This window comes from Chelonia mydas, chromosome 6 (genome assembly GCF_015237465.2).
Source record: "Chelonia mydas isolate rCheMyd1 chromosome 6, rCheMyd1.pri.v2, whole genome shotgun sequence".
Lineage (NCBI taxonomy): Eukaryota > Metazoa > Chordata > Testudines > Cheloniidae > Chelonia > Chelonia mydas.
In genome coordinates this window covers 130863157-130885234 of record NC_051246.2, presented here as the reverse complement: position 1 = coordinate 130885234, position 22078 = coordinate 130863157, and the positions used below count along the sequence as shown (strand labels likewise).

The window sequence follows — 22078 nt, the reverse complement described above, 5'->3', positions numbered from 1 at the left end:
GGAAAATAAAATTAAGTTTTACTACTTACACATTGTTTGTTTGGGTTTTTCTTGTTTGCAGGTGAAGAATTTACGCTCTGGTGTTTCCCGAGCTGCTGTGGTCTGTTTAGGGGATTTGTTCACCTACCTGAAAAAGAGCATGGATCAAGAACTAGACAGTACTGTGAAAGTCCTGTTGCACAAAGCCGGAGAATCCAACACCTTTATAAGGGAAGACGTAGACAAAGCATTGAAGGCTATGGTTAATAATGTGACTCCAGCACGAGCACTTTGTTCTCTTATAAATGGAGGTCAAAGGTAATTCCTAAAGAGCTTGTAATAAAATAACTAAGAACCAATTCAGTGCATCACATAAGGCACTTAATTTTTCTTATCAAAGCAGAACATTCAAAATGAAATACTCCAGCCTTGCAAAACCCTGCTTATCCAGAGTAATGTTTTTTGGCAGTCAAGTGAAATGTAAGATTTTTTTTCCATTATCATGGTAAAAGGTAGATTAGTAAAATTTGTGCCTAGTTGGTACATCTTATGATAGTTTTGTAAGACTGCAGTAATCTGTAGTAGTGTTCATTGCCATATTCTTGAGAAGCCTGATAACACTCATTGTCTTTTGGCAGAGCTTATTTAATTCATCCTCCTCTGTCACTTATTTTGCTGTCATAAACCTTTTTCTTCAGCAGTTTTGGGAAAGTGGTTTTCTTTTTCTATTTCTGAACACATGTGTCTTGATTGATTTCACAGTACTAAGACTACACTTCTCCGAGTGACTGACAAGCAGCTCTTTGTCTCTGCACATGAATTTTGACTTCCTGCTTGGTCTTGGCATGAGTTTTCATGCTATCAATCATTCTTTCTTGAGTACCTTAAACAAGACAACTTCTCTCCATCTCTTTTTTTCATGATTTGAATCCTACTTCCTCCCCTCCACCCCCAACCCCCCCCCCCCCCCACATTTTTGGTAGAAAGTTTACTCGTTCCTTTTTTCATTAAGCATATTATCTTCTGACCTTTTATATCCTCTATCCATCTTCCATCTATAGGACCTCTAATAGTTAGCTTCAGTCTCAGACATCCCTGCTAGTGATGTATACCTTTTTCGTCTCGTTCTGTGATCTCTCTGCCTGCTTCTGGATATATATGAATTTTTCAATGCTCAGTCCTCCCTCTCCAGTGTCTCTGACAGTCACACTCCTTAACTCAAACTTTAACTTTGTCCCCAGCGTTAAAAATCCTGGCTTTATTCATGATTCTAGCCTTTCCCCCCCTACTTTTCTTCCTGGCAAGTTGGCCTGTCACAATCTCCAGAACGCTGCCAGAATCTGATTCTTTTTCTGCTGGAATCCTTATTTCTGTGTCATTACTTCCCATAGGACTATTGTAATTCCCTGACTAAACTTCTGGGGTACAAAATACTGCCTCCCAGGCTGTGGGGAAAAATGTTCCAATTGCTGATCCCTCAGTTAAGCTAAGACTTGTAATTTGGTGTCCAACAAGAAAATGTGGTTTGTCCCTGAATTTGATCTGTGATCTCGTTCTCTCTGGTAAATTAAAATAACACACGGTATCTGCTGTGATTGCCTAAAGACATTGCTCTGCATTGCTTGTCCTGATCTGGGCTACTGTGACAGTTTCTCATTTCTGTTCTCTTGTTTTTAGTGTCTTTGACTTTCGCTTGATCTTATTTTTGGTTGTATCCTTGCTTTAATGTAATTAGAAAATGCCCCTGCACCATCTGTTTCCTACTGTGACTTGGAACTGAGACTGTGCAATCAGGCATTTCAGATTCAGATAAACTTTATAATACAACCCCCCCCCCCCCCCCCAAAAAAAAAAAAAAAAAAATCATTCTAGTTTGAAAGCTAGGTCTGAGCGTACAGAATAGCCCTGGATTAGTCCTGCAGTAGTGCTGCCTGTTGTTGAGTGATACTGGTGGACAGAGTCACAGGTATGTTTTGTTCCTGGTCATCCATCAGGCCAGTAGAAAATAGATTGTGGGCTCTGGAAAGCATTTTCACTTGAGCGGTTTCCTCGCCTATGTCAAGTCTTGGAATATACTGCGCTGCATATATGTGCATGGGCTTGTTTTGATTAGAGGAAGGACCACGACCTGAAGAAGAGCTCTGTGTGGCTCGAGAACTTTGTCTCTCTCTCCAACAGAAGTTGATCCAATAAAAAATACCACCTCATCCACCTTGTCTCTCTAATATCCTGGGACTAACATGGCTACAACTCCACTGCATACCTCTAAACTGTCATTCATTATAATTTTAATTTTAGAGGGCAACCACTGATATAGGTCACTTTGCTTTTGCTTAGTACCTTTACAGACTAATGCGGCAGATTGTCAGTTTACACACTGACATAATGAGCCTTTAAAAAGAACCAAAAACACTAGGCTGCTGTCTCAGTCCAGGCATTGAAACTATGTCACTGGTTGTTGCCATAGCTTGGTAAATCTGGCATCCATATGTAAAATTGCAACTTGAAGAATATAGAATGACCATTCTGCAGCTTTGCTTTTAGAGGCTTGTAAAGGCTTCCCCATCAAATTTGCCCATCCCTGATACATTTTCAGATCCTTAAGTCAGAATTGTCTGTTTGTGCTGAGAGTTCCAGCATAGCATCTTAAACTAGAGATCGAGTTCTTCAGAAGTTAAAGGAGACTTCAGTCACAGTGATGATTAAACTCATCGTGAAATACTTGCTACTCTGGTAACAAGAATTTTTAATAAGTGTATCCAGAGGAGTACCATATGGTGGAGAATAGGTAATGTTGTACCTATGTTTAAGAAAGGGGGAAAAGTTGGTCTGGGCAATTAAAGACCCATTAATCTGACGTCAGTAGTTTGCAAAGCTTTAGAACAAATTGTGAAGGAAAGCATAATTAAATTAATGGCGGTAAAGGGGATATGATGCAATATAGGTTTAGCAAAGGTAGATCCTGACAGATTAACCTGATTGCTGTCTTTGAGAAAATAACTGTTTTTTTTTTTAGATAAGGAAAGTGCAGGATCTCTAATGTACTTGGACTTCAGTAAAGCATTTGACATGAAACCACATGGGAAATCCATAGTTAAATTAGGGAAGATGGGAATCAGTACAAGAACTGTAAGGCAGATGAAGAAATGGCTCAAGAGGAGAAAGCAATGGGTTGTGCTGAAAGGTGTTATCGGAGTGGAGGGAGGTTACTAATGGATTGGTTTTGGGATCAGTCTTATTCAATATTTGTATTAAATGACTTTGGCACAAGAAGTAGTAGTGTGCTAATGAAATTTGCTGCTACACAATTAGGAGTTATTGTTAGAACAGAAGGGGATTGGAATATTGTATAGGAAAATGTGGAGAGGCAGAAACAGGATGAAATTCAGTAGTACAAGGTGCAAGGTCATGTAGGATTGGATGAATTCTGCAACAAGCCTGGGGGCTCATCAGATGGAAGCAACAGAAGAGGAGAGAAGCCTGGGTGTGTGGGTCGATCATAGGATAACTATGAGCCACCAATGTGATGCAACTGTGAAAAAGGCATAGGCAATTCTAGGATGTATCGGGCAAGGCATTTCCAGTAGATAGAGAAGTATTAATGTCATTGTACAAGGTACTGGTGTAACACTCATTTGGAATACTGGGTAAAATTCTGGTCACCCATGTGCAATAAAGATGAATTCCAGCTGGAAAAGCTGCAGAGAAGAGTTACTAGGATGATCAGGGAACGTAGGGCCTGTCTGATGAGAGGAGACTAGTAAAGCTTGACTTCTTTAGTTCAGCAAAAAAGAAGGTTGAGAAGGGATCTGATTGCTCTCTATAAACACGTTAGCGGCCGAACACCAGGGAGGTGAAGATGAGCTATTTAAGCTAAAGGACAATGATGACACAAGAACAAATGGGCATAAACTGGCTATGAACAAATTCAGGCCGGAAATTAGAAGGTTTCTAATCATCAGAGGAATGAGGTTCTGGAACAGCCTCCAAATAGTAGTTGTCGGGGGGGAAACAATTAGTTTTGAGAGAGAGCTGGACAAACCTGAGTGCTATTGTATGATAGGATTGCTTGTAATGGGGTGGCGTAGGGCTCAAAATCCCTGAGACTCAGTGCTGGTTTATAACTTAAGTTCCTAAAAGCCCATGTGCTTCAGGGTTTCAACCAGCCACATGCAGGGGTCAGAAGGGATTTTTTTTGGCCCCTCCCCATTCCCCAAATGTATTCTGGGTTTGTTTGGGATTATATTATCTCTTTCCTCTAAATCATCAGGGATAACCATAGCTGGAGATGGGAGATTGGATAGGGAAGGCCAGGGCTCTGAGGTGGTACTGTGCATTTTCTCTCTCAGGTGCTTGGCTGGCTGGTTCTTGCTCACATGCTCGGGGTCTAACTGATCACCACGTGTGGAGTTGGGAAGGAATTTTCTTCCAAGTCAGATTGTCAGTGACATTAGGTTTCTTTGCTTTGTTTTGTTTTGTTTTCCTCTGAAGCATGTGGGTGCAGGTCACTTTCCAGGATTAACTGGCTATATCTCAATTCCGGGCCATTGCGAGGACCTCAGTCCCTCCTGTTCCCTGCCTGCTTGTGGCACAGAACAGTCTAGTCTCCTGTGGGCTGTAATAAATTGGTCTAATTTCAGTTGTTGGATTTAATGTGTGGGGGGAGGGACTGGGGGGATGATGGTGGTGATGGTGACCTGTGTTGTACAGGAGGTTAGACTGGATGATCTGGTGGTCCCTTCTGGCCTTGAACTCCGACTCTGACTTCTGCTGTGACAGAGTTTTTGCAATACGAGTAATAGTCCCTATTTTTATCATTGCTTTCAACGTGTTCTGACCTGAATGGCAACTCAATCTACATGGTGCATACTTCCCAGATAAATCAGTAGCCTCCAAGGCATCAGAAAAAAACTTGGAGTTGTCATCCCCTCAAGACTTATACAGTAAAATTTCACAAAATGTGTTTCAATATAACCTTCAACGTAATCTTCAGCACTTTTAAGATAAGGACAAGAATTCTTTAACATCCAGAGTAGGTAGCTCATGGTTGTGGATGATGCATTGCACAGCAATATGAATATCTTGTCTAAATTTGGCCTCTGAACTGTCTGAACAGTACATATTCATTACTGCACCATCTAAGTTTAGGTCAAGTTACAGTTGATCCACAACTCGGAAGGCTGTTTTTATTCCCTGTATGATACTATTAGCTGCCCACATTCCAAGTCTGTTATGGCAGCAAAGAGAGTATAAGGTTCCCTCTCCTGAGCAAATTTGATATATGCTGACGCTTTCTCAGTGACAGCTTTCAGCACAGCATATCAATAAGCACAGTAATAAATCTACTTTTTGGTATACTTTTTCTGAGACATTTTTTGCCAAAAGACATTGTGGGTACCTCTGTGAGTGGGTGTTTATCCATGGTTAGACCACTCGTGCCTTGCGAGTTGGAGTATTTCAGTTTGGGAGATTTTAAAATCATGTCTAGCATCTGTGTAAACGGTTAAACAAGAGCCACCCTTGGAATCTCCTTGTGCTACATTTTATAGAGAGTAATTGGAGCTTCTTGCGAACAGAGTGGTGTTTTCTGCCACCATGCATTTCGCCCAAGCAGCAGAGCAGCTGTGAACATACAGGGGAATCTAGAAAGGCTTTACATCTCCTTGCAAGAGCATTGCCATGATCACAAACCTTTTCATGCTTTCTGCAAATTAAAACAAAACATTCAATCTTTTTGACATGAAAACCATGTCTGCTGGGGAAGCGTTTTAGGTCTAAGTTTCTCATGTTCTTTATACTCTTCTGTAACATGTGCTTTACATTTAGTTGGCCAGGCTTTCAGATGGAATTTTGAACACCCCATCCTGCCACCCCCCAGAAAGAGCAATTGATCCAAATATTGATAATTTTAAAAAATGAAGTCTGTCTACATAATTGTATAAAAACGTGTTTTAAATAGTGTGTAAATCAAGGATATATTTGTTAATCTTGGTTGGCTCTGGCATCAGCAGTTAAATTTGGAATTACAAGATTGTAGGGTTACCTGCTTAATTTAGAGGAGGCCATCTCCCACTTAAGATCAAATCAAATTGTATTTTTGCAGTTTCAGTAAGTAATCAAGTTGTAATATGTTTTGTCTGGGTTAGGCAGTTTACACTATTGTTTACATTTTTGGCAAACATAATGATCTCTGAACTATGTGACTGCAGCTTACAGTCTTTGCGCTTCCTCATAAAATCAAAGAAACTCTGTCTTGCAGCAGCTGCATTGCTGCCAAGTTTGCAAGACTCTACACTGCAATTAGACACCTGTGGCTGGCCCATCAAATGTCTACACTGCAATTAAATAGCCCCTAAGCCCTGCAAGCCCAAGTCACTGGGCACGGGACAGCTGCAGGTTTTTATTGCAATGTAAATATACCCAAAAACTTGCTACACAGACTACTGTTGCTGGAAAATTAAACTGTTGCTCGCTTTTGAACCATCTGGCTATCTGAAAAGCTCACCTCAGTCACCACAGACCACTGATCCAAGCACTAACAGTCCGGGCCTTCAAACTGCTTCAGCCTCAGTCAGGCCCCAGGGCATTTCTTGTGTAACTGCCATCAACTAGGTCCATTACCTTCACTCTGACTGGGGGCTCTGTTCTATTGCTTTGCTCAGCCACTTCTCGTCCTTTTGTGCCAGTCCGCCCCGCCCTTTGCACCACTCCCACTCTCCTCTCTGAGGATGGGCAGCTCAGCTGCTGTGCCTAATATCACTTAGCCCATCTCTTCCATTGCTGCATTGTCTGACAGGCAGAATGATGCTTTTACTTGTCTAGGAGCACTTCTGTTTAGCCTGGTCTTCCAGACCATAGGACTTTTTGCTTGCTGGTGCTGCGACATTACTCTTGCTCTTACATATTGCATGATCCCCTGCAACTCTCTGTCACTTAGAGACTCCTATGAAGTGCCAAATCCACTTAAAAATTGCCCTCTTAATCTTGATAGCATTCCATAGATTCTCTCCAATCTGTCACTTGATCTGTTCCCTTCCCTACCTGCTCGCTAAGTTTCTCCAGCCTGGATCTAGTCTTTGTCTTTCCCCTCCAGTCCAAGCAATAGGAATTGCTCTTCTACTTGTGCTTTACTTCCGCCAAGCCCACAAGTCACTTCTTTCCTTTAAGTCTCTCTTCTAAATGTCCTTTTTCTCTTTAGCATGTGACTGACAAGTTATATATGTATTGTTAGAATGTCGCACTGCTCTGTTCACAGCTAAGGTTTGTAAGTGCTGTACTAGCCCCAATATCAAATTTCTATTTGGAGGCTAAAATAACAAAATGGGGAAGAGCGGTTTGAATATTCAGAATTGCATGCGTCTAATTTGCGGTTGCACTTCCATGTATATACTTGGTAGTTGGGTGCATGCTTCTGAAATTTTGGGTGAGAATATTCTGTTTTATATTTGCATGCTGGCATCACCTCTGGTGGGAAAATACACTTGAGTGGAGTTTTTAAAGGATAATAAAGATGCTGATTTGTTTTGTTTTAAATGACTCTATAGATTGGTGTCCTTGTGTAGAATGTTTCAGAGCACAATAATTTGTTGCTAATAAAATTAGTGACTATATGTTGGAAGGTATGTTTCTTACTATTCATCTTTAAAATAGATTATTTTTAAATTAATATTCACTTTGCTCAAAAAGGATACTTTTAAAAGTAATGTTTTCCATCAGCATTTGCAACCTGGTTATTGTAGCGCTGTGCCAATATAGGAGGGCTAGAAAGTAAAAATAACTTGAAACAAAAGCGAAATTTATTCTTCTATTTTAATTGTGCATTCTAGTGTGTATGTGGTATGTATATGAGTAAGAATAAAATGAAGTTTTTAATCCAACAGTCTCCCTTTAAAACGTTTGGTGCCATGGAGTGGAAATGGACATCTCTTTGTACAAAGTTAAAATAAGTATCCGAATTTCAGCAGTTGGTCGGTAGAGCAGAGTTGCAGCTTGAGTGGAAGAATTTAAAACACTTGGCTTTCAATAAGCATTGAAAGAGTGAGAAAATATAGGTTAGCCCTTTCCATGGGTTGTTAGTGACCATTTGTATCTTACTGTTTTTTCTCTAGTCATTTGCACACTGCAGTGAGAAGATGCACAGCCCAGCACTTATCAGATGTGGTGGAACGAATGGGACCAGGACGGATATTATCTGGAATTAAGGATGTTACTGACAGGATTTTACCTGCCGTAGCCAAGTTTGCACAGGATGGCTCACAAGAAACAAGGTCAGTAGGTAGTAGTATTACTTTATATATAGCAAATAGCTGTTCCAGGTGGAAACTAAAGATTATTTTCATTCTTTAACTTGCTAAACTAGCTTTTTTTCACCTTTTCATGTGCCTAAATTAGCTTCTCTTGAGTGTGGTTTCTTTGGAGGAGGTGGTGAGGGCATATGAATATCTGAAGGTCTTTCTGCACTTAGAAAATTTCATTTTAAGATATGTTCTGTTGTGATCAATTAGACAGGTGGTAATGGGCCAAATTTCCCTAATATTTCTAGGTTAATATGAAATGGTTTGCTACGATTTTAGGTACTATGGTCGAAAGATGCTCTTCAGTATGATGACTCATCCAGACTTTGACAAAATGCTTGAAAAGTATGTGCCGTCTAAGGATTTACCTTACATTAAGGAGTCTGTCAGCGGTCTACGTCAAAAGGTATATGGAAAAGCTTTTGTCTAACAGGTTAGAAAAAAATAAATGTAGGGAGACTAAATGGCTTACGGGATCTGTAAGGTGATACAAGGCCACTGGTAAGCCACTGGTCAGATGTACTTTTGAATACAGCCATTCCTCTGGGAACAAAGGGTGTAAGCCATACCTTCCAGATAGAGCCGCTCCTGTAAAGCAGTGGCTCTGAAAAGGACTTGGGGTTCATGCTGGATAACCAACTGAACATAAGCTCCTAAAGCAGTGCTGTGGCTAAGAGGGTGAATGCAGTCCTTGGATGTATAAATGGGGATATAGCAGTAAGGACGTGGTATTACCTCTGTATATGGCATTAGTGAGACCATTACATGATACTGTGTTCAGTTCTCGTATCTGCGCTTGAAAAAAGATATTGAAAAACAGGAAGGGGTTCATGAAAGAGCTTCCAAAAATTATTTAAGGTCTGGAAAACACTTTGCAGTGGGAGATTTCAGGTGCTCAGTCTTCTTTGCTTATTGAAGAGAAAGTTGAAAGAAGACTTGATCATGGTCTAAAAAGACCCTCACTCTGTGCAGGTAATCTCGTACTAGAGGGTTATATAATTGAGCAGACAAATGAGTAACAAATCCAACCGCTGGAAAAATTTAACAGTGATAGTATTTAACCATTGGAACAGATTGCGAGACGATAGATTATCCATCACTTAATGCCTTCAGTCAGGGTTGGATATCTTTCTAAAGGATATGTTCTAGTTCAAACACAAGTTATTGGGCACAGTGCAGGAATAACTGAATGAAGTTCTGTGGCCTACGTTATGCAGCAGGTCATATTAAATTATCATGATGGTCTCTTCTGGCTTTAAAAATCTGTGAACCTGCCGGTCATTGTTTCTAATCTGGCCAAGGTCAGTAGTACACAGCAATCTCTACTGCTGCGTAGCCTAATGAATAGCCATTTTCCTTGTGGAGAGTAGTCCACATCACACAAAGCACTATGGCAGTTGGTATCGAGTAATTGCTTGTTGACTGATTCAGTGGCAAGGCCAAAGACTGATCCTAAAAATTGCTGTCCTCTCTCTGCAAGAGATACTCCCTTCTGAAGAGAACGGAGGCATACATTTCACAGTGCAGTCTTGGGGAAGTTCGTAAGACTTCAGTATCCAATGGTGTCAGTCTGACACCCTTCAAAAACAGCTAATGTGCATACCAATTTTTACAAAGGAAAAGACCATGAAATACTTTCATCATTATTTATTAAATGCCACTTTTAGCAAGACATAGTTCTGTACAACATAAAAGTAAGTTAAAATACACAAACAAAATTATAATCCTCTTTAAATTCAAAGAGCAAACATATGGGTATAATGTAATAAAATAGTTAATAAGGGGCCAATAGAGGACATCTGGGATGGAAGTAATTTTTAGATGCTTTTTTATAAGTAGGAAAGAGATGGATTGAGTTGGATCTGTGGTTGGGACGAGTCCCACACCATAATATCCACTGCAGCTAAGGCATGATTGTTGGCTTCAGACAGTGTTGGGACCCTTAAGTGATGGGCAAGATGAGGCTCAAAGTTTTGAGGACAACCTTTAAAACCAGTTATCTTTATGGTCAGTCTGACACTTTAGCAGCCAGTGTAAAGAATACAGAGACAGCATAATATGCTCACGTTGCTTAAACCTGAGTCGATGTGTTGGTGCCTCTGAACCAGGAACAAATGAAAGAGGAGACCTGCTAAAATGGAATTACAATAATCATGCCTCATGGTTAGGAAGGAGCGTGTTACTTTGCGGAGGGCACGTCAGAATAAGTAAGGGTGTAGGTTGCACAGATTACACAACCAGAATAGACACTTGGAAATCACTTCTGACCCATGGCTTTCATTGGAAAGGACCTGATCAAAAAGGACATTGGGGTATGTCTACACTTCAGCTAAAAACCCACAGCTGACTCAGGCTCACAGGGCTCGGGCTAAGGGGCTGTTTAATTGAGGTGTAGATATTCAGGCTTGAGCTGGAGCTCGAGCTCTGGGATCCTCTCACCTTGCAGGGTCTTCAAGCCCAGGCTCCAGCCCACGCCTGAATATCTACATCACAATTAAATGGCCCCGAACCCTGAATCCCGTGAGGCTGAGTCAGCTGGCATGGGTCAGCCACATGGTTTTAATTGCGGTTTAGACATTCTCCAGGTTCCTTAATCTGGTCCACAACTTCTGAAAAAGTTTCCTCAACAAACAGGCAGTTGAAACCTCCTACCAACAGCCTCCACCGAACAGGACAGGTTTCATTTTGCCAGGGTTTAAGATAAGGTAGGTTCAGCACAAATAGCTGGCTTTATTACCCAGACACTGTCCAGGGTGAAGACCAAATCTGTGGGACCCAAGAGCTACCATTGTCCATCATCCAGCGCACTGAAAACCCTTTACTATGTTCAGAAATACTGCTGCCAAGAGGTGTCTCAGCATGTTAGGCAACTTCCTTGAGAGATGTTGTATTTCACATTTCTGATTACTAGCGTTCAGGGGCTTATCTTTGTCTTCTATGGCTCCTAGCACATGGCTAGCACTTTAATATTCAATAATGAATTATTAGCTAGAAAAATATGTAGTTAAATCTTTTATAATTTATTATTAAAACATTTGTTCTTACTGATGCGTCCTGGGGGGTGCAACCACTGGTAGGTTGCTGCTTTTAAGGGACTTGTGGTAGTCAGTTCCTGTGACTGCCCAATGTTCTGTACCTTGTGTGATGACTTGAAAAGCGAAGTTACATGTAAAACAAATGAATAATTTACAGGGAGGAGCATAAAGTGACTTACAATAAAATAAAATTGCAAGAGATGTAACTGTCCCTCAGTGTTTTGGTGTAAGTACTTGTTTCAGTACTATGGAGCAAGATTAAATGACGGAATAAAAAGTCCTAAATAATGTTTACACTACAGTTTTCGCCATTGTCAACATTTGAGCAGCTGCAGCAGTGGTGAATGGCATGTCCAGTTTTTGCCAGTGTGGTCACATGCTGAGAGAACAAACTAAATCACTGAGAGTTTTAAGCTCAGCATTGAGAACCTAGTTTTACAGCCAACATTAGTCCATCCCTTTCAGCAACCAGACATGACTGTACTGTACTTACTATTTCGAAAGGGTTTCAAAGAATACAACAGGTATTCTTAAGACAAGCGGATTAATTTAAAATTGCCCCATAAAACCAAGTAGTTAGCAGCTTCTCAAAAGGAAGAATTAGAAATTTGATAATTGGCGCCGAAACTTGTAACTAACATATTTAATGGGATAGAAACAACTCCGTATTCTAGGTATTTGCACAACTCAGACATTTAACCCAATAATTGCAAAATCATTAGGAGCTTCTAAATGTGAAGATGGCAGTTTGACTCATCACTTTCAATAAATTGCATAGGGGAAAAGTCTGTTGTGACTTTCTCCTTTGAAGACTTAAACCTGGACAGGGATCAAGCAGTGGCAGTTGATGGAGTTTAGCTTTGGGTAGTTTTGGCTGTCACCAATGGATGTAGCTTTGGCATATAAATCAGGAAGGCTGGAGGAGGAGGGGATAACGTAAAGGAAATGAAGAGGTGAAATAGCAGTGTTTTTAAGTATCTTTCCTACTTATGTAAATTTAATATAAACAAATAGTGAGTTTACAGTCTTGCATCTTAGCTATGGTGAATAATGTTAATACTAGGGATAAATGGTCATTGTATTGTATTGCTTTGGAATACAATTGCATTGTGAACAGACTGCACCTATGAAAAGACACTAAGTGAATCTAATCTGTAATTGCTTCAGTTGCAACAAGTGAACTATTTGCTACTGCAGTTTGATCAACCCTTAGGCTGCTATTAAAGAGCTTCCAATGCCACAGCACAGTACTGGATAACCTCTTATTTATGGTCATATATTTGCAGGGCCTAGGAGAGATGCCTCTAGACACACCGTCAGCCAAAGGAAGACGTTCTCATACTGGCAGCATTGGACATTCCAGGTCATCATCCACTTCGAGAGATGCGCTCAATATCACTGAAAGGTAGAATTGTCTTGCTAAATTGCAGACTCTGTTAGTAATTCATCTCTGGGGAATATTCTTTGCAGTACCGCTGGGGAGAGATTGTACAATGTTCATAGCAATATTTGTCAGATTTAAATGGAACTTAAAAAAAAAAAAAAAAGTTGGTGGAACTTGATATATCTCAAGTAAATACTTTTAATTAGGCTGTCACTCCTTACTAATAACTAGCTTACTGCTTTGTGCAGTTAGGTGTTAATTAACTCACCGATTGCCTATGAAGACACATGTATCTTATGAAGAAGCATTTGTAGTGCCTTTTGTTCATGTACAGTGCTTCACTATTACTGTAAATGTAGTTTAAAGGTTTTACTTTTTCTGTGCATGATATTGGAGTAACTGAAGTTCTTACTCAGTGCTGGACCATATCAGTAAGAATATCAGTACATATGTTTTATAGTGTTTAATCATTAATCTGATAATGACTAAACTCCACTGGAAAAGTTAAATTATTGGCTGGGAGACTAATACAAAATAATTAAAATAAGTTGCATATAAATTCTACAATGGGCTCTTTGAACTCTTTTCAACAGCATTCTGATTATACCCTCCTAGACCATAAGTAATGGAGCTGGTCAGTGGATAACTTGTCTGATAAAAATCACTAAATGGCAGTATTGTCAATTGATAAAAATAGAGGAATATGTCTCAAGTTTACACAACTGTTATATTAATCATCATAATACTGACCCTTGTTTTTTTGACAATCCAGATTTGTCATCGGTATAAACTATTTAGATTCAAATGGGAATGCTACATTCTGGGAGCTACTACCCCAAGCATTGAGAAGACAGATACTTATTCAAAATACTGATAGTTGTTAGGAAATGTGTCATAAACAAGCTTATATTGAAGGTGTGGCTAAATAAATGTTAAAACTACAGGCGTAAAACAAATTGCAAGTAGAAGCAAAGAATTTCTGGACTTTTGAGAGCATATGAGCTGCAGCAAACCAATTATTCAATACTCTTGAGCACCTAGTAAAGCAGTATAGATCCTGAGCTAATACACACATACCGTGTACTAAATTATATATGGAAAATTGCATTACATACTCTAGATAGATAACTTTGCTGTATCCAAAACATGTGCTATCTGTGTATCAAATATTCAACAGCTGTTTTGCCTTTAATCTGTTTCCTAATTGTAAACATGGCCATGTAGAAGAATAACCATTTGAAATATAAATAGATTTTATATAATACACAGAGCATGGACTCCACATTGGATTGAAATGTGATGTTTGATATTTTGGATACTCGTGTGGAAAGTATAATAGTTTTCCTTCCTGTTTTAATCATCTCTTTTAGGATACGTCTACACAGCAGATGAAGGTGTGATTGTAGCACAGGTAGGCATACTTATGCTAGCTTTAGTCTAGCCGTGTGGGTAGCAATAGTTTTAAAGATGTGACAGTATGGTCTTCAGTGTAGGCTAGAACCGGAGTACAGACCCATCACACCTTCACTTGCTTTGTAGACATACCATTAGAAACTCTTTTGAAAAAAGAGAAGAAAGGTAGAGATCCAAGAAGCAATATTAAAAGTATACTGAGTAAAAGGAATTGCACATGAATTTGTAACATTTTATTGTTCCTTTGTTAAATATAATTCTTCTTTGAGTATGTGTCAGTGTGGATCCCCCTGTAGGTGCGCATGCACCTCATGTGCACAAGGTTGGAGTCTTTTGAATAGCATTGTCCATTGGAGCCACAAGTGCAAGGTCATAAAGGGTGGAGTGGCTGCAGACATCTCTGTTCCCTTGAACTGCCTGTGGCAGCGAGGTAGAGCCCAGCAAGTGTCTAATTCATTACTACAGAGCTTCAGACTCATCGTTTTCTTGATTACTTTGGTGTAGAGAATTTATCTTCACTCTTATCCCCTATTTTCTTTACTTTGGATGTTGCAGGAAGAAAAGAGTAGTTCCCCACACCCATACGGTGGGGGTGAGCCTCTTTGTGCTAACATGACAGACTCTAAGCCATCAGGGTTCAAACCGTGCGTTGGCATCATTCTCCTCACGGACAGACACAGCCATTGCCTATTCTTCCTGTGGGAGTGCTGTATCCCAAAGTGCATGGTGTGCTCATAGTTTTCCTCCAGGACCCGCAGTCCAGGGATGCCTGGCTCAGGTTACATCTGGTTGAACAATTCATACTGGTCACTTTGGATCCAGAGCAAACAACCACCCAAGTGGCTATGAAAGAGTTGGCATTGGCCAGCACTCCCTCGAACAGGCACGATGCTCTGGGGTCAGGCAGCAGAAGAAAGGCAACAAAGAGGACGCTGTCAAAACTTGCACGAACTCTGACATGATGCTTTTTGCACTCGTAGCCTCGGCACTTACAGCCTCAATACCACAGCTAATACTTTCGTCTCAGTCACAGAATTTGGCGAATGTCTCAGTTTCAGAATTTGGCCTGAGTTTTCCACGCCACCAGGACCCTATTGAAAGTCAGTAAGGAGGTTCAGCCTTAAGTGCTCAACACACTCACTCTTCTGGCTGAAATGAAGGAAGACTGTCTTCAGAGTGAGATGAAGTAAGGAGCATTCTGAAAGGGGCGATAAAGAAGGTCTCACGAGTCTCCTGTTTTTCCCCACTCTTCACTGGGGGAGAAATTGCACCTACTGGACATTTCCAGAGCTTTGTTTAGTATGTTGACAGAACCAAACCATTCGGGCAGTGTCCCCATTTATTCTTGGCTATAGTTGGATGGTCCAAGGGATAGGTCATCTCATCACAAATTCTGTTCTGTATAGGTTTTTATACCAAACTCGTCACCATAGTATTTGAGCGTCCTCTATTAAAGCAATATGCAAAGTGATTATGCATCTGTCATGTGGTGTTTTTCCTCTCATCCTCTCTCCAGAGTGAGAAGCACAGGCCGTGTAATGTCTTGTTTTGGTGGGGTTTTGTTCTTCTATTAAAATGTATTTATTAAATAAATATACCTGTTGCTACGTGATTATTAGAGAAGATAGGTCAGAGAAATGAACCTTGGATCAGAAAGTGGTGAGGTTTGTGATGGTCCTTAGTTCTTGACAAAGTTCATTCCCTAGTCTCGGACCATCCCTGGAGAAGATTTGTCTCCCACACAGACGAGCTTTAGTCTTATTGTTAAGAGTTCCATTGTACCAAAGGAGTGAAGCTGTCAACCACAGTCTTTACAATGGAGCTTTAGACAGTCTTCTAGATCTCCTGGGCCCAAGCCATCACCCAAGGAGTGATTTGAAGATAAGGACCAACACCTTGAACTTGATTCAAAATTCTATGGGAAGCCATAGTAGAGAGCAGAGGAGAGGTGTCATGAGCTCACGGTAATCCATCTTGCCTAGGAGATGCACCGCAGCATTTTGTATTAATTGGAGTTTCCCAAGTATTGAAAGTTTTGTGCATAGGGATATCACATTGCTGTCATCCAGGTGAGAAGTGACGAAGGCCTGAATAACTGAGGCCAGGTCTTTTTCTGCCAGGAATGGCATGGAGTCTCCTAGCCAAGTGGAGATGGTAGAAAACATTACTTGTGGACTTTGCAATGGACTGATACCTGCATGTCCTCGAGTGAGGTTAAAAGCAGCAAGGATTGATGTCTTGGTTGTGAAATCACCAGAATCGGCGGATTTGTATGTAACATTTTGATCAGCACAGGGCTGTTGTTTGTCTCAGACATAGGGAAAGTGCTGCCCGGGGACACCACAGCTAAGAGGCTCTTTCCTTGGTGAGGTGCCGGGCTGCTGTGAATTCACCTGCTAAGCACACCCAGGCTAACAGGAATCTAGTGCAACAGAGGTAATATGCAAGGAGGAAGTGCAACAAGCATGGTTTGTTCTCTGTGTCAGCCTCTTGCTGTCTTCCTCCTCTTCCCTAGGCCATCCCCCACTGGCATCTTTATTGTGCTTCTGATTTAGACTGACTCTGTAAGCTCCTCGGGGCAGCGCTCCTGTCTTTTTTTATCTACCTAGATATACTCAGCCCTGAGATCACACTTGTCTCTGAAAGATCTCTGAGCCCTTCACAAACATAGGTAAGTGTAATTTTTGATGAGGAAACTGAGGCACGATGTTTTAAGGGATTTGCTCAAGATTATATGGTGGGTCAGTGATAGACCAGGAACTGAGCTCACCACTGCTGACTCCCGGGCCAATCTGTGCAGCCACACTGCCTACTCCTGCAGTACCCAAGCTTTTTAGTAAATGAGTCTGCACTAGGATGATGTCCCTCAAACACCAGACATCTACTGACACTGGACACTTGTGGATTCATTAGTCAGTGTTTGTAAATCACAGACTCTGGAGATTAAAAAGGCCAGTTAGACCATCCAGTCCTCCCTGCCAGCACAGGATCGTGCCCACTTGTGCATTTATTAGTATTTGGACAAACAAAACAGTACAAAGCCATTTTTTTGTTGTCCTTTCCCCAGATCACGTCGTCCTCTTGATTTGCAGGTGGAACACAGGTGGCTTAGATAGGTGTGTGTGTGGGGGTGTGTGTGTTAAAATCTGTGCTTCAGACAACAGAAGGAGGAAAATAACAGAGCCTGTGAAAGAGCAAGATACCTACTTTATCTGAGACATGTTTTTAAAGGGTTGTGAGTGTGGTGGGAGTTGGACTAGCCATATCCTGCTATAGAGAATCATATTTCATTTCCATTCCCCAGGATGAAAAGGTGATGCTGGCTAATTTGAACTTGGTCATTAAGACCCCATTTCAAAACTCAGTGTCAGTTAAACTCTGTTCTCCTCCCCTAGCCTGTGGGCCTTTGTTTGTTGTTATTAATCAGGAAACAGGGAAATTGCTTTTACCATAAAATTTGGACTTTATTTGCTGGAAACAAAACACTGATCTGATTTTGCCTGATGGAAGAGATGTTTATGTCTGCTCGACATGAGTACGGGAATGCTTCCCAGAAGAGAGCAGTTTAGCACAGCTCCTGTGGGCTAGGGAAAGACAGGCAGATTATTGACCGAGTAGGAGGGGTCCAGCTGCAGTGGTGGATCCCATTCACTGGGACATGTTAGCAGGCAAGATTCTCTCTCTGGAAGCCACACATGGCCATGGAGTTTAGTGTTGGGAAGGATTAAATTCCAGAGAAGTATATTTGAAATCTTTATAAAATAGGTTTCAGAGTAATAGCCGTGTTAGTCTGTATTCGCAAAAAGAAAAGGAGTACTTGTGACACCTTAGAGACTAACCAATTTATCTGAGCATAAGCTTCCATGAGCTACAGCTCACTTCATCGGATGCATACTGTGGAAACTGCAGAAGATCTTTTTATATACACACAAAGCATGAAAAAATACCTCCTCCCACCCCACTCTCCTGCTGGTAATAGCTTATCTAAAGTGACCACTCTCCTTACAATGTGTATGATAATCAAGGTGGGCCCTTTCCAGTACAAATCCAGGGTTTAACAAGAACGTCTGGAGGGCGGGGGGAGGGGTAGGAAAAAACACGGGGAAATAAGTTACCTTGCATAATGACTCAGCCACTCCCAGTCTCTATTCACGCCTAAGTTAATTGTATCCAATTTGCAAATGAATTCCAATTCAACAGTTTCTCGCTGGAGTCTGGATTTGAAGTTTTTTTGTTGTAATATAGCAACTTTCATGTCTGTAATCGCGTGACCAGAGAGATTGAAGTGTTCTCCGACTGGTTTATGAATGTTATAATTCTTGACATCTGATTTGTGTCCATTTATTCTTTTACGTAGACACTGTCCAGTTTGACCAATGTCAATGTCCAACCCCTCAGACAGAGACAAACACCTACAAGATCTCTATCAAGCATTCTTACAACTACAATACCCACCTGCGGAAGTGAAGAAACAGATTGATAGAGCCAGAAGAGTTCCCAGAAGTCACCTACTACAGGACAGGCCTAACAAAGAAAATAACAGAACGCCACTAGCCGTCACCTTCAGCCCCCAACTAAAACCCCTCCAACGCATTACTAAGGATCTACAATCTATCCTGAAGGATGACCCAACACTCTCACAAATCTTGGGAGACAGGCCAGTCCTTGCCTACAGACAGCTCCCCAACCTGAAGCAAATACTCACCAGCAACCACATACCACACAACAGAACCACTAACCCAGGAACCTATCCTTGCAACAAAGCCCGTTGCCAACTGTGCCCACATATCTCTTCAGGGGACACCATCACAGGGCCTAATCACATCAGCCACACTATCAGAGGCTCGTTCACCTGCCATCCACCAATGTGATCTATGCCATCATGTGCCAGCAATGCCTCTCTGCCATGTACATTGGTCAAACTGGACAGTCTCTACATAAAAGAATAAATGGACACAAATCAGATGTCAAGAATTATAACATTCATAAACCAGTCGGAGAACACGTCAATCTTTCTGGTCACACAATTACAGACATGAAAGTTGCTATATTACAACAAAAAAACTTCAAATCCAGACTCCAGCGAGAAACTGTTGAATTGGAATTCATTTGCAAATTGGATACAATTAACTTAGGCTTGAATAGAGACTGGGAGTGGCTAAGTCATTATGCAAGGTAACCTATTTCCCCTTGTTTTTTCCTACCCCCCCACCCCCCCAAAGACGTTCTTGTTAAACCCTGGATTTGTGCTGGAAATGGCCCATCTTGATTATCATACACATTGTAAGGAGAGTGATCACTTTAGATAAACTGTTACCAGCAGGAGAGTGGGGTGGGAGGAGGTATTTTTTCATGCTTTGTGTGTATATAAAAAGATCTTCTACACTTTCCACAGTATGCATCTGATGAAGTGAGCTGTAGCTCACGAAAGCTTATGCTCAAATAAATTGGTTAGTCTCTAAGGTGCCACAAGTACTCCTTTTCTTTATAAAATAGATACTACAACACTGGTCCCAAAGGCTGTAGTGACTCCACTGTAAACTCTAGCCTTAGAGATCTTGATTGCAATGCACTGCAGTATTGCTTTCTGAAAGGGCTCCTAACTTGTGATCTCTGGTTTACGGGGGGAAGCTTCCCTTTTTTTCCATATACACGTTCTGGAGAGATGAACTATTGTTCGAACTCTTATAATCCCTTTCATTTCACCAGTGAATTTTACCTCTCACCATCCTTCTGTAGGTATCTTTATCCCTCTTTTGTATAAGGGAAAACTGAGGCACCAAAACATATGATCTGCCCAAGATCACAAAGGAGGCAAGTGGCAGAGTTACAGGGCTGTAACCAGGGTGGCCCCAGCAGGGAAGCCACCCAGAGTGCAAAGCTGCAGGGGTGGAAACATGATGGAAAAACGGTGGGGCTGCAAATATGCTTGCTTGCCCTGGGCACTAAAATGTCTAGTTATGGCTCTGGATCTCACCCAAGCGCTGGGTCGTCTTTGTAGTACAGTTGTGTCCGTATGTGGTGAAGGATAGAGAAAGCTCTGTGTCATCTGTATATTGCTGGCATTTGAGTTCATGTTGTCTGACCTAGTGGTTGGATGTTGAGAAGAACTGGAGATGTTGAGAAGAACTAGAGAAAGAGTTGAACCTTGTAGAACCCCACAAGACAGGGGTCTAGTGGTGGAGGTGCAGTTTCCCATCATGACTCTTTAGGTGCATCCCTCCAGGAAGAGTTCAGACCATTTAGCACTTTACCTCAGACTCCTGCTACCTAACTCAGGAGAGACAGCAGTACCTTTGTGGTCAACAATGTTTATTGGTGCAGAGGTGTCCAGGAGGATGAGAATGGATGTCTGTCCTTTACTCATTGATGGATGATCTCCTCCTGTCAATGCAACTAAAGCAGTTCCAATTCCCTGTCCTGGCCTGAATCCAGATTGTGCTGGGTTTAGAATGTTGGCTTCCATTAGATGAGCTTATAGTTAGCCTTTTGCTTGCTTGGTTGCTTGCTTAGGAATGAGAGGTTTGACACTGGGCAGTAGTTGGCTAGGACTAAAGTATCCATGGTGGGTTTTTTTGATGTTGTTCAGACTATTCAGTGGTTGAAAGAGGAAGATTCCTTCTCTGAATGAGGCATTGGCTATATTGGTCAGGAGTGGCATCACTTGTTCGTGACTCAGAAGCCAGGAAGGGCATGAGTCAGATTCACAGGTCTTGGGTTGGGACTCTTTTAGGGTATCCAGAACTTCTTGATGAGTGAATGTACTGAACTCTGGGAATACAGATGGGCTGTTGGCTGTTGGGTACAAGCGGAGAGATCCATGCTGTTTGAGAAGTCTTCCCAAATGTGCGTGATCTTTTCAGTGAAATAGGATGATAACTCTTCACAGAGCTGGGTGCTGGGCTCTAATGCAGGCATTGAGGATTGATGAAGTGATTTACCACCACTGATTGCTCCTTGGAGCAGGATTTGGCAGCCTTGGTGGAGGCTGATAGGAAGGTTCTCTTGGCCTGTAAGACAACCTCAGGATAGGCTTTGAGGTATTCGTTACGTTTCATCCTATCTGAATGAATTTTTTTCTGCCATTGATGCTTGAGTTTCCACCCTTCTCTCTCCATCTGGCACAGGCTGTCAGAAAACTAAGGAGCCCTGTATGGGTGATGGGGAAGAAGGGGCTGTTTGGGGACCAGCATGTCAGTGGTCGAGGCCAGTGCAGAATGGTAATGATTCCTCATCTTCAGGTGTGTAGTGCTGCCGGGGCAGTCTCGAGTGTCACTCTGGCACCTGGAATCCAGGATGGGGCAACGCTCCAGCGTTCTAGCATTTCCTCTCCCCTCTTCCATTGGTTTCCTTTGAGGCTTGCACTCCTCCCTGAACCATCGACTGCTTAGTTGCCCTGGAGGAGAGAGTGGGTGGGAGGGATCCAAGGGGTATAGGCGCTGGGTAGTAGGGCTAGAGGGGTAGATTCCATCCTAAGTGCAGCCCGCGCCGTGTGAGCCAGCTCCATCCCTGGTGTGGTGGTGGCAAGTCCATCCCTCCCTGCGCTTTGGCATGGAGCTGGGGCTGGTGCCAGCAAAGGAGGGATGGAAGGAATGAGATTAGACAGGGAGGGGAGAAAGTGGGGGCGGTCTGCAGTGGAGGGAGCCAGACACAGCCAGCTGAGGACACCAACACTGCCCCACAGCTCCTTGTGCTCCCAGCTGTAGCCCCCCAACCTGTCCCTCCCAAAGCCCATCCCCTACTACTATACTATACTACTATAGCCCACCAACCCATCCCTCCCTCAAATCCCACCATCTCTCCTCAACCACTGTCCTATAGCCCCCCTATAACCTCCAACTCCCCACCCAGCTCCTGCTTAAACTCATCCAACCTGCTGCTGCTCCATCCCAAAATAAACATCCAACCTCTCTGATCCCCCCAGATAAATCTAAACCCCACAAAACCTCCTGCCATAGCCCCCTCTCATCCCT

General features: G+C 42.0%; 1 protein-coding gene across 9 annotated transcripts in view; it reads left to right on the top strand.

Annotated features, from left to right (window-relative positions):
* TOGARAM1 (TOG array regulator of axonemal microtubules 1) overlaps positions 1–22078 on the top strand; it is an 84709-nt gene that overhangs the window by 46602 nt on the left and 16029 nt on the right. For 7 of the 9 annotated variants that reach the window (XM_043549566.1, XM_043549569.1, XM_043549565.1 and 4 more), the window contains 4 exons: positions 62–297; positions 8088–8246; positions 8553–8679; positions 12595–12713. In XM_043549566.1, coding sequence (XP_043405501.1) covers positions 62–297; positions 8088–8246; positions 8553–8679; positions 12595–12713 — 641 coding nt within the window. Of the gene's footprint in view, positions 1–61; positions 298–8087; positions 8247–8552; positions 8680–12594; positions 12714–14062; positions 14104–14660; positions 15586–22078 lie in introns of those variants that run through there. The other 2 variants (XM_043549572.1, XM_043549570.1) reach the window with 2 other exon arrangements.